Source organism: Belonocnema kinseyi, chromosome 4 (assembly GCF_010883055.1).
Source record: "Belonocnema kinseyi isolate 2016_QV_RU_SX_M_011 chromosome 4, B_treatae_v1, whole genome shotgun sequence".
Lineage (NCBI taxonomy): Eukaryota > Metazoa > Arthropoda > Insecta > Hymenoptera > Cynipidae > Belonocnema > Belonocnema kinseyi.
Genome location: NC_046660.1, coordinates 46,743,732 through 46,757,727, shown reverse-complemented (window position 1 = coordinate 46,757,727; position 13,996 = coordinate 46,743,732). Strand labels below are relative to the sequence as shown.

Below are 13,996 nucleotides of genomic sequence, written 5' to 3'. Positions count from 1 at the left end.
TAAACTATTTTCAACTTAAAAATAAATTCTTAATTAAAGGATTTTATTAAATTGAAAATATAGTTTCAGTCTAAAATATTCAATTTTTAACCCATTCAATTTGAAATTTTTAAATAAAAAAAAGATTAGTTATTGAATATTAAGCAATATTTGAATTTTTATTTAAGACAAGTAAATTGAAACCAAATATTTAAAAGTAAAGAATCTTTAACTGAATTGTTTGAAATAGAAAACCTGGAAGCGTTGAAATTTCGAAGAGCCTTTTAACTTTAAACGTTACAATTTTAATTGTTGTAATTAAAAAATGCTTAATTTTTAAGTGAAATGTTTAAATTTTGATGTTTAATTTACAAATTAATATTTGTAGAAAAAAATTCAGTAATTTTAAGAGGTATTTAGGAGTTGACAAAAAAATAAAACATTATACAAATTTTTATAAAGTTTTCTTAAAATTTTCTATAATCATTTTTTTTAATTTTGTTTACATCTTTTAAAATTTTTTTAAATATTCTCTTAAAATAGTTTTTGCAAATGAAAAGTTATTTTTAATTTTCCCAGGAATCTTAAGAAAATGTTTTTATTCTTTTGAAGCCTTTCCCAGTTCTTGAGAAGAATCTAATTTTTTGTTTAAAATCTGCGAAAATCTACATTTTGTTTTATACTAGGCTATCATTTCAAGTTTTACATTAAGTTTGATTCTTTTCAAAACTTCTACATATCTCTTAAAATTCCTAAAAAATTGTAAAGAAATTTTCTACAATTTGCAGGATTTTCTGAAAAGTGTAGACAAAATTCAATTCATTTTGACAGATATTTAGAAGTTCTGAAAACATTTCCAAAACAATTTTAAATTTTAAACAAATTTAAAACAACTTCTGGAGTTCTCAAGATTTTAAAATAAAATTTTGAAGCTTTCCAAGTATGTTTAAACTGTTTAAAAAGAAAATAATTGAATTTCCAATTTAAGAAGGGTTCAGTTAAAATGTTGTCAATTTTTTAATATTTGATGTTTCTAGCTTAAAATTCCTCAAAATTATATAATTTTGAAAATTTTTAAGTCCATTGATTGATTTTTTAATTTATAGCATTGAAAATGATAACGTGGATTTTTTATTTTTTATATATAGAAAAATGTTAGTACCTTTAATTTTATACACGTAAATTATTTAGCATTTGAATACAAAATTTTTTAATTAAAAACTTTTAAATTTTAATTTTAAAAGTTCAAAATTTAACAGTTGCACTTTGAGTGCTTTCATTTGCAGCTCAGTTTTTATTACCACAAGTGGAAAATGGTTTAGCTTTAATATTCCATTTTTTCAATTTCATTGACCGTGAAAAATGTTTGCGAATCGGGAAATGACCGGGAATGTATTTCTTCGATTAAAACGGCCACCCTGAAATCCGATTCAAATTTTTTAACAGTGAATTGTAAATTATAATGTAAATTTTTGTTTTTATTCTAGAAACGCACAGAACTGTGTTGAACCAAATTCTTCGGCAAACAACTACTCACTTAGCAGACGGACCTTTCTCCGTGTTGGTGGACCATACGAGAGTTTTGGACTTTGATGTAAAGAGGCGATACTTTAGAACAGAATTGGAACGAATGGACGAAGGTATTCGTCGGGAGGAGTTGGCTGTTCACGTACGCAGAAGTCACGTCTTTGAAGACTCGTTTAGGGAACTCCATCGTCGAAATGCCGACGAATGGAAGAATCGGTTCTACATCGTCTTCGAAGGTAGATTAACTTTTTTATTTCAACCTGAGTTGTGAATTTCACAAATTTTTAGAATAAAAATCTGCCACAAGTTCGATTTCAAGAGTTTTTGAAAGTAATTAGTCGAATAATATATTATTTTTCAGATATAATATGATTCAGTTCACTATACGTTATTGAAAAATTGTTTAATTTAAAAATGTTCCACTCTAGATTTTTATTTTTAATCGTACATTTTTAATTTGAAGAATTTAAAAAAGCCCTGAAGAATAAAACGTGTAAAAAGTATAAAGCGTTTGAAGTTGAAAATTGTTGATAAAAATCATTTTTATTTTATTAGCGCTAAATACAATAAAAAAAATATTTTCAAGATTAATAATCTGTATTTGAAGTATTAAAAAGTGAACAATAATTGATTAGACAAAACGATTCCGAATCACAATGTAGGTTTATATTTTTCGAACTGAATCTTAATTTTATTGTGAACTGTGCAATTGAAAAGTGTTTAGTGCCTTCCATTTTAGATGTTTTTATTTTTATTGAGCATATCAATTTCAGAACATTTGAAAGGTCTTACATAATTTCAAAAGGTCTCAAAAAAGTTTAAGAAGATTTAAAAATATTTCAATGATCTCCAACGAACACAAAAAATGTTATAAAGATTAAAGAAAGATTTTACAAATAATTCAAAGATTTCATAAACATTTTGACATATATTTTAAAACTATTCACAAATATTTCAAAGATTTTACCAAAATTTTTAAAGATTTCAAATATTTGAATGATTTAAAATGAATAAATAGATTTTTAAAATATTACAAAGATTTCACAAAAATTTCATAAAGATTTTAAAAGCATAGGTTACACTGTTAAAAATAATATTAAATTTAATATACCCATGTGTATAAAAATTAATATATCAAGCATATGAAATCTCCATTAAGGGCGACTTCAATAAATTTCATATACATTCATTTTAATCACTTACAAGAAAAATCAGATAATTCCATTTTTCACAAATTCAAAATAAGTTTAGCAGTCATTTTCGATTGTAAATAATGAAACATAATACCTTCTTCCTGTTAAACAGAAATAAAATTGGATTTCCAGTAAAAAAGGTTCAATTGAGCAAATAAATAACAGACCTAACCTACAATTAACTGTCTTCGCCTTAAATTTGGGCTATTTAGAGCGAAATTAGGAAAAAGTTTTACCCGTACATTGCACTTTCATAATAAATAACAATTCAGTCGACAAATTCTAGATTATTAATTAGTTGAGAATATTTGACAAGATTTAAAGTAACTAAAGCACGTTGAGTTTTCACGCACAAAGCTATACTGACCTTTATATTAAATTTAATACACATGTATGTTAAATTCACTACACCAATGTATGTTACATTTCAGTATCGGTAGTGCATATTTGCTTCACACACATGTATATTAAACCTCGTACAGATTTTTCTAACAGTGTAGAGTGGGGTCAAAAGTGCCAGGGGGAAAAAGTGCAACATACGATAACACAAAAAGAAATAATTTGTAGGGCGGAGTCAAAAGTGGCCAAAGTTAATTTTTCATAACAGTGTGCCTAAATTAAATAAGGTTTTTCCATGGTTTTTGCATAAAAACATACATAAGACATTAAAGTTCCACATTTTGTATTATAATATGTGGCAATTTTTCCCAGCGGCACTTTTAACCCCACGCTACCCTACAAGAATTGTGAAGATTTCAAAAAGTTTAAACTACACCAGATTAAAAAAATTTTGAAACATTTCAAAGGTTTAAAACAATTTCAAAAGTTTCACAAAGATTCAACGTTTTTAAAACTTTAAAAAAATGTTAAGGATTTTAAAGATTTTAAAAAGAGTAAAGTAAACCAGATGTTTTGTAAGATTTTAAACAATTTCAATATTTTTTAGGATATTTTACAAAGATTTGAAGTATTTTGATGATTTCAAATGAATAAAAAATATTTCACAAATATTTGAAAGATTCTGAATAATTCAAAAATTTTTTTCAAATCACAATTCAATATTTATAAATTGCAGTACACTATTTTGCTACAATTCAAAGTGTATGCTACTATTGACGCTATTTTGAATTTCTGAAATGAGTCCGAGGCCTGAATTTATTCTACAGAATTCAAATTGATGTTAATTTACTGTATTAAAAAAAAATATGATTATTATTATTCAGGCGAAGAGGGTCAGGACGCAGGAGGTTTGTTGAGAGAGTGGTACGTGATAATTTCGAGGGAAATCTTTAATCCAATGTACGCGCTTTTCACCGTTAGTCCAGGAGATCGTGTCACATATATGATCAACTCATCTTCTCACTGCAATCCCAACCATTTATGTTACTACAAATTTGTTGGTAGAGTGATAGGTAAGTTTTGCGTACAATGAATTTTGTATCCGCAAAATTAGAACGGATCCTATTGTTTAAATTCATTTGTTTCTTGCTACAGCAAAGGCAATTTATGACAACAAATTGCTCGAGTGCTACTTCACTCGTAGCTTCTACAAACACATCCTAGGCATCCTCGTTAAACACACTGATATGGAGAGCGAAGACTACAGTTTCTACAAAGGCCTCGTGTATCTAACTGAGCACAATATCTCGGAATTGGGATACGAACTGACATTCTCAGCTGAAGTATGTATTAGATTTTTATAAATTGATGATTTAAAGAGGGTGTCTACTCATCTGGAAACCCCGGGAAAACATCAGGGCGGGCACTTGACCGGGAAATAAGAGTAAATCTATTTTTTCACTGAGAATTTTTTTAATAATTTTTTTAAAAATAATTAGTTAAATTGTTATCTTTTTTAATTATGCTATTATTTATTTTATAATGCATAATTCGAAATATGTTGCTTAAACAATTTTCCAATTTTTATTTTTAAGTGTACACTTTTTATTTTAAAGCATTTTAAAATGATGTCTGGAAGATTTGAACAATTAAAAAAGAAAAGAGTTTAAAGTTAAAAAATTTTTATAGATAACTTTGAAATTGTATTACTTGTAAATATAAAACGATTCTAAATCCGTTCGAAAGTTCAGAATTTCCCGATTTTAAACTTTAAAAATTAAATGGTTTCAATTTAAAAGTCTTAGTTATTTAAAAAATGTAAGAGTCGGATTTAAGCTTTATAAACTATTTTCAACTTAAAAATAACTTCATAATTATATATTCGTAATTAAAGGCTTTCATTAGATTTAAACTAATGCTTCAGTCTAAAATATTCAATTTTTAACTCATTCCATTTGAAATTTTAGTATTAAAAAAAAATTATTATTTAATATTTACCAATATTTGACATGTTTATTTAACACGAGTAAATTGAAACCAAATATTTAAAACTAAAGAATCTTTAACTGAATTATTCGACATAGAAAGCCCGAAATCGTTGAAATTTCGGAGACCTTTTATACTTTGAACATTACAATTTAAATTATTGCATTTAAAAACTGTTTAATTTATAAGTGAAATTGTTTAATTTTGATTAATAAATAACAATTGAACACTTATTATTTGCAGGAAAAATTCGAGTCATATTAAGAGATATTTAGAAGTTTTCTAAAGATTCAAAATTAATTTAAAACTTGAAAAGATTTCAAATAATTGCTTGATTTCAAACAAAATGTAGATTTTTTGCAGATTTCAAACAAAACATTTATAAGCTTTTTAAGTATTGTGAAGGGCTTTAAAAGAATAGCACATTTTCTTCAGATTCTTAAGATTCGATAAAAATATCTTTTAAAATCTTTGCAAATATCCTCGTAAAATAATTTTTCAAAGTGAAAATACATTTTTAATTTTCTTAAGAATTTAAAAAAAAATGTTTTTATTCTTTTAAAGCCTTTCAAAATTCCTGAAAAACTTCTACATTTTTTGTTTGAAATCTGCAAAAATCTAAATTTCGTTTTAAATTAATTTTGAATCTTTTCCAAACTTCTAAATAGCTCTTAAAATTATATAATAAGTATTCAATTGTTATTTATACATCAGCATTTTAAGCGTTTTTTTTTCATTTGCAGTGTTTTCTGCTTTTCAAGGATGTTTAAACAATTTAAAATGAAAATAATTAATCTTCTAATTTAAGAATTTTTCAGATACAAAATTTATTTTTTAAATGTTTCCTGCTTAAAATTCCTGAAAATAATATAATTCTGAAAATTTTAAAGTTGATTGATTTGTTCATTTTGAGCATTGAAAATTATAACTTGGATTTATTTTTTTCATCTGAATCTAAAGCTTTGAACTCTAGAATTTATCAAAGTTAAAAATTCTAAGTTCGGCAGTTTATCTGCATTTCATTTAAAATTGTTAAATTCAAAAGTGTTAGTAAATTATTGAGCATTTGAATACAACATTTTTGTGTTTAAAAAATTTTAAACTTCAATTTTTAGTCATTTTAAATTCGTGGTTTAATTTGTAGTTTATTTTTTATTACTACAAATGGAAAATTTTTGGCTCTAAAATTTTAATTTAATAATTAATTTGGAATTGACATGGCATTTTAATGTACCTGGAAAAATCTGGAAATGTTAGGGATTTTTTTTTTCGAGCGTGCTACATTTTGTTTAAAATGTGAACATAAAGTCAAGTAACAGTGTTTTTTAATTTGCAAAATCAACTTTTGAAGTAATAGATTTTATGTTAATTTAAATCATACTTTTTTCATTGATTTTCGCTAATCTCAGGAAAATAGATTCATTATGAAACATTAATTCATTATAATTGAAAGCATTTAATTAAATTAAACACAAGTTTAATTTCCGGTTCAAAGTATGAATTAACAACAAAATAGCTGAGTTATCAATTAAAACAGATTACTTTTCAACTAAACAGTTTCATTATTATCAAATAAATGTACTTTCTACCAAAAAAATATGATTTTTCACAAAAATACATAATTTTGAAATCAAAAAGTTAAAATTTAAACTAAAAAATATACATTTTTTAACAAAATTGTTTATTTTCAACCAAACAGTTGAATTTTTAATCTAAAAATATGAATTTTCTACAAAAAAGTTTATTTTCAACTAAATAAATTTTTTTACTAAGAAAGACGAATATTTACGCCAAAAAGACAAGTTCTTAACCAATTAGTTGAATTTTTAACAAACATGTACTTTTCTTTAAAAAAGTAAATGTTCAACCCAACAGTTAAATTTCCAATCATTAGTTAAATTTTCTAACAAATCGTTGAAATTTCAAGCTAAACAGATGAATATATCCTACAAAGCTGTTCAATTTATATTGGAATATATAAATTTTCATTAAATAACTTCATTTTCATCCAATTATTCAACTGCGAAGAATATTTTTTCAATCAAAAAAGAGAAATTTTGACAGAAATACATCAATTTTAAAGCATGTAGATAAATTTTGAACAGAAAAGGATAATTAACAAAATAGTTTATTTTAAACCAAATACTAGTTGAATTTTATACCGAACTATTAAAATTTCAAGCCAGAAAAACGATTTTTTTACCAAAAAGTTGAATTTTTAACCCGAAAATATTATTTTTTAACGGAAAGTCAATTTTCAATCAAGTAATTGAATTTACTATCAGCCAGTTGCATTTTTAATTAAAGAATATTAAATTTATATTGAAAGAGAAGAATTTTTGAACCAAAAAGGCGAATTTTCTACTAGAGTTTAATTCTTAAGCCAAGAAGGTGATTTATCCACAAGACCATTTTTCATCGGAACATATGATATTTCTACAAAAAAGTTCATTTCTGCCAAAAAATATGAAATTTCAACCAAAAGAGATAAATTTTTAAACCAAAAATATAAATTTTCAAACCGAAATTATGTACTAATATAACAGAAAGTTAACTTTCTACTGAGCATTTGAATTTTGAACCAAACCGTTGAAAATTTTTATATCAAACTGATATTTCAAGCCATAAGAAAGAATACATTTTACAAAAAATCTCATGCTCTAACAATTGATCAAATTTTAAGCCAAACAAGACGAATAGAATCATTTTCAGTAAAATATTTGAATCATGAACCAAAATAGATCAAATTTCTAACAAAAAGTTGCATTTGTAACCACAAAAGATTAAATTTCTACTAAAAGAGATACATTTTTAAAATCAAAAAGGTGGATTTACAAGCTGAATATATAAATTTTTACAAAAACAGTTATTTTTTAACAAAAAACTTAATTTGCAGCCGAATAATTGTTTTCTACCCTATTGTTGAATTTTCAAGCTGAAAAAAAGAGTTTCTATAATAAAAAGTTCAATTTTGAACCCAAAAATATGATTTTTCAACAAAAAGTTAATTTTCAAGCAAACAGATTAATTTTCGACCAAACAGATAAAATTTTAAGCAAATACTTGTATTTTCTAACAAATGGTTTAAATTTCAAACTATAAAAACGAACATAATGTACGAAGCAGTTCAATTTATGCCAGTGTAGATTAATGTTCACAAATAGGAATTTTCATACCAAAAAGAGAAATTTTCAAATCGAAAATATGAATTCTCCCAAAAAAAGTTATTTTTCAAGAAAAAAAGTTAATTTACATACAATTTATTGAATTTTCTACCAAACAGTTGAATTCTTAACCCAAATATATCAAATTTCCATCCAAAAAGACATGCATCGTACAAAACAATAATTTTTTTAACCCGAATGTTATTAATTTGAAGAAAGTTCATTTGCAACCAAATAGTTGAATTTTCTAGGAATCTGTTGCAATGTTAATCGAAAAATACAAATTTTCGTCGAAAAATGATACTTGAAAAAATATAGAAATGAATTGATAGGAAATTATTCCATGATTTGAGCATACATCCTGTTAAGTGACATTAAAAAAAAAATTTATTATATAATTTTTTATAGAAATTATCTGCTGACCAATGTTTTTTTTCAGGTGAATGAATTTGGAGTGAATGATGTACGAGATCTGATTCCTAATGGCCGAAATATCATTGTCTCGGAAGAAACGAAGCTCGAATACATTCGTCTCGTTTGCCAAATGAAAATGACTGGGGCAATTCGAAAACAGTGAGTATATTTCATTATTATGAACATATACAGGGTGGGGATTTGGCCGGAAAATTCGGAAAAGACAAGGAAATTACAGAAAAATTAATTTAAGAATCGGGATTTTACTTCTGACCGTAGAACTTCGATCATAACTGTTTTTTTTTTTTAATAATTAGTTTAACTGTTATCTTTTTCAAGTATGATATTCAGTTTAGAGTGCCTAATTCGAAAATCTTACGCTTTAAAAATGTTTTATTTTAGATTTTTAATTCTTAAGCATACATTTCAATTTACAGAATTTTAAATTGCAGTTTTAAAGACTTACACAGTTAAACATTAGAAGCGTATAAAATGAAAAATTTTTTAATACAAAAAAAAACCTTTTTAGTTGATCAACTGTGAATATAAATTAATGAATGATTTTTTAAATTGAATTGTCCTGATTTTAACGTTAAAAATTAAATTTTTTCAATTAGAAAGTCTCACGGTTAAACAAATGTAAACATACTATTGAAACTTTATCAATTATTTTTAATTTAAACATAACTTCAAAATAATATATGTGTATAATTAAAGGTTTTTATTAAATTTCAAATATAATTTTAGTCTAATATATTCCATTTTTAAACCATGCAATTTGAAATTTTTTAATTAAGAAAACGAACGGTTACTTAATATTTATAAATATCTGACTCCTAGTTTAAAATCATTAATTATAAATTAAATATTTAAAACTAAACCAAAAACTAAACTTTGGACATTGAAATTTTAATTACTCTATTTAACTAAATTTAATTTGTAAGATAAATGGTTGAATTTTGATCTATAAATAAAAATTGAACATCTATTTTTCTTAGAAAAAAATCGATTAAGTTGAAGAGATATTTAGAAGATTTGAAAAAAATCACAATTACTTAAAAATTTGAAATTATTTCAAAACAGAATATAGATTTAGGCAGATTGCGAACAAAATAATTAGAAGCTTTTTAAAGCTTTTTACGCTTTTTTCCTAGGAAAATTGAAAATGATTTTTTATTTTCATAAAATAATTTTAACCGATTGTTTAAAAAGGTTTGCAAAATTGTCAAAAATGAATGTTGAAGATTTTAAGAAAATTTCTTGAATTCGGCAGAATTAAAAAAAAACAACATGTAGATGTTTCAAGATTTTGAAATAAAATTTCAAAGAATTTTAATGATTTTTAAACTGTTTCAAATATTAATAATTTAACTTTCAATTTCAACAGGGAATTTTCAGTGTTTTAAAAATTTACAGTTGGAACTAGAATTTAACCAGAATAATAATAATTCTGACTTGGAACCGGGAATTTTCAAATTTTAACAAATTCCGAGCTAGTATTGGAAATTTTCGAAAAGGAGAAAAATTTTGAATTGGAACAGGAACTTTTTCCTAAGAATTCTCATTCTAAGTTGAAGCCGAAAATTTTCAAATTTTTAACTAATTCTGAGATTGGACTAGAATTTTAAATTTCCTAAAGCGTTATAATTTTGAAAATTTTCAAATTCATTGATTGATTCTTCAATTGAGAGGATTGAAAATGATAACGTGGATTTATTTTTTTAGAACTGAGTCGGAATCTTTGAACTCTACAATTTATAAAAGTTTAAATTTTTGAATTTGGCAGTTTAACTGCATTTAATTAAAAATTGTTTAGTCACTTTGATTTTTTAAATTTGCAGTTCAGTTTTTATTACTTCGAATGGAACAAATTTTCGTTTTTTATTTCAGGGCAGAGATTTTCGGTAAATAATTATAATTTCACTTGAAACAGGGAATTTTTTTACACGGAACAAGAAGTTTTTCATGAATTACGATTCGGATTTAGAACAAAGAAATGAATAAAAAAATTCTTCTTCCAAAAGTCAAAATTCGTTACAATTTAAAAGTTCCCTCTTCTAAATTTTAGATGAAGAAAGTACTTCAAGCAATTTTTTGAGAAGTAGTATTTTAAAGAAGAAATATTTCTGAATTTTATTGAAAATATTTGAAAATTTATATTTTGCATTAAAAAATTAAACGATTTTTTTGCAAATTTATTTACTATTTATTTACTATATTTTCATCTGTAGAAAATTAACATAAACATTCTTCTTTGCGGTTAAAAAATAAAGTATTCTAGTTATATATTTGTCATTTTAGTTGAAAATTCATCTTTTAGGTTGGAAGTAAAATTATTTCGTTGGGAATTAAAGTCTTTTCTGTTAAAAATTAATTTTTTGTTGTTTAAAATTGATTATTTTAATTAAAAATTCAACTATTTGGTTGAATAAATAGCTGTTTGATTGAAAACTTATTTTTTCTTAGATTTTTTTTTGTTCAAAATTATGTGTTTTTAACTAAAAAGGTAAGCTATTAGTACAATTGAATATTCCATAATTTTAGTTAAAAATTCTTTTCTGAACATTCATTTTCTTGAATAAAAATTTAATCAGCCAATTTTTTAATTAAAATGTAATCATTCAATGTTTAAGTTAAAAATTATATTTTTTTTTAGTTGAAAATTCGTCTTTTTTTTCGAACAAATGTATCTTGGTTGTAAATTAATCTTTGAGGTCAAAAATTCAATTATTCTTGTTTTATATTCATCATTTCAGTTAAAAATTCATCTTGCTGGTTTAAAATTCAACTATTCCAGCTAAATATTTACAATTTGATTTGAAAATTCATCACTTTTTTTTTAATGCAACTATTTTTTTTTAAGTTCGTTCCTTTGTTGTTGAAAGTTAGTATTTTTTGTTGTTGAAAGTAATTTTCTTAACTGAACATTAACTAAAACAAAAATTGTATGTTTTGATAGAAAATTAATCTTTTCTAATTGAATATTAATCTTCTTATTCAAAAAATCATCTTTTTGGTAAAAAATTCAAGTGCTCCAGTTAAATATTTATAATTTTTAGTTGAAAATTCATCTTTTCGGTTTATAATTTAACTACACCATTTGAAGATTCATAATTTGATTAAAAAATTTAGCAGTTTTGTAGAAAATTAAATTATTCTGTCGAAAATTGGTTGTTTTTGTTATTGAAAATTAATGTTCTCGTCTGAAAGTTATGTTTTCAGTGAAAAATTCAAGTATTTGTTTCAAAATTCATTTATTTTGCTCTGTTTTGTTAAAGGATCTTTAGAATAAACGTAATTGATTGAAAATAAATATTTGCATTTTGTGGAAAATATGAATGTGTTACTTTTATTTGACCCGGGAAAATGATAAAACTTGATTGAGAAAAACTGGAAAATGACCGGAAGTTGAATTTGCCCGCCAAATCGCCATCCTTACATAATTAGAGAAAATGTTAAAATCTGGAAAGCAGGATATTTTATTTATTTATTTATGTTTACAGACTCAACGCCTTCCTGGAAGGTTTCTACGACATCATCCCTAAGAGACTGATTTCTATCTTTAACGAACAGGAACTAGAACTCCTGATTAGTGGCTTGCCCAATGTAGACATCGAAGACTTGAAGTCCAACACAGAATATCACAAATACAATCCAACGTCTCTACAGGTAAGGTTTCACATTTTTAATATAAATAAACTTTTTTTCGTGTTTTTTAAATTCACTAGAAAGAAAGCACTTTTTTTATTTACCATCACCCAATTTTTTAATGAAAATATATCATTGATATTAACACGAAATTTTTTTTTTTTTTTGTGGTATCTAGTATCTAAAATAATAGAAAAGAAAAGCAAAGACAATATTTAGTATAATTAATCAAAATTGATAAGTTTGAATTAAAATTATTTAAAATTGTAAATTTTACTTTCGAAGTCTAATTTTCGATGAAAAAAAAAAAACAAACAAACGAATATTTGTTTAAAATATAAAATCTTCTTTGAAATCTAGACTGATTTATATTTGTTTTATTTAAATTTTATGATTTAAAATTGTAAAGTTATTTTGACAATTAAAATACATTCTGTATTTAAAATCACCTGTTTTTTCGTGAAAACTATTAAAATAGACAATTGTAAGTAAATTTACTCTGTACAGTTAAAATTACATTAAATTAAAATTTTTATGAGTTTCGAAATTTTTTAAAAGTAGCAAAAATAATTTTTTCTAACTGATTAAGCAGGTGTTAACAATTTTGTCTTTAAATGTACATTCCTTATATAATATTTAATTAATATGAAAGCTAAGCTTTTCTTTGAGTGTAAAATAAGACAAAAAATGGTGTTTTATTAAAATATATATATATATATAGGGTGGGCCATTTTAATCTATTTACCAAAAAATCTCAGAATAGTGATATTGTACAAAAAAATTGTTCAGACAAAAGTTGTTCAGGATGAAGGGGGTCAAATACTGGTGACCGTAAATTTGACCTTGAACTTCATTTTCTATGTTTTTTGACGGTCAAACCCATTTTTTTAAATGGGTCATAAAAAAATTTTCAAAATACATTTTCGGACGTAAAATTTTCCGCTTTTTCCAAATTCGTTGTCAAAAATATGGGTTTCCATTTAAAAAAATGGGTTTGACCGTCAAAAAACATAGAAAATGAAGTTCAAGGTCAAATTTACGGTCACCAGTATTTGACCCCCTTCATCCTGAACAACTTTTGTCTGAACAATTTTTTTGTACAATTTCACTATTCTGAGATTTTTTGGTAGATAGATTAAAATGGCCCACCCTGTATATATATTAAGCTTTAATATATATAAGCTTCTAACTTTTTTATACAGGATTTTCGGGTTTTTTAGTTCACTTTTATAACCCAATTTTCACCCCGGAGCAAATACACATCGACCTAATTAATGGAATTAAATCGATAAACAAAAAAATTGGCATTTTGTGAATTTTCAAACAAAAATCATTAGATTCAAATTAACAGCTTTACGCCAAAAATTGATGCTTTTAAACAAAAATAATAATTATTTGAACAATATTTACAATTTTTAAAGAATTTCAGGGATCACACCACAAAAGAGCTCAAAAAGAGGAGAAATTAATAATTTAATTTATATATAATTAAAAATTTGTCATAAGGACAACCGCAAGATTTCGCCGGGAGCGGGTGCTAATCTGAAAAATTGCATTCGCTTCCAGCGAAATCGCGGTAAAACTTCAGCCATAACCACGTCTCACAACCGTGAGATAGGTGGTTACAGTCTGTAAAGGAATCATTACGACGATCCAGCAAAAGCCTCGTTGACCCTAAGAACACGGAGCGACCCAAGGACAACCGCCTTCTGCATTTTTCCCGCAAGTGTTCTAGCATATTGTTGA

General features: G+C 24.8%; 1 protein-coding gene across 11 annotated transcripts in view; it reads left to right on the top strand.

Moving 5' to 3' along the window:
* Positions 1–13,996, top strand: part of LOC117170522 (E3 ubiquitin-protein ligase HUWE1-like) — a 111,986-nt gene that overhangs the window by 76,514 nt on the left and 21,476 nt on the right. For all 11 annotated transcript variants that reach the window (XM_033357310.1, XM_033357309.1, XM_033357306.1 and 8 more), the window contains exons 20-24: positions 1,467–1,742; positions 3,923–4,111; positions 4,194–4,381; positions 8,628–8,761; positions 12,106–12,271. In XM_033357310.1, the coding sequence (XP_033213201.1) occupies positions 1,467–1,742; positions 3,923–4,111; positions 4,194–4,381; positions 8,628–8,761; positions 12,106–12,271 (953 nt within the window). The remainder of the gene's footprint in view (positions 1–1,466; positions 1,743–3,922; positions 4,112–4,193; positions 4,382–8,627; positions 8,762–12,105; positions 12,272–13,996) is intronic.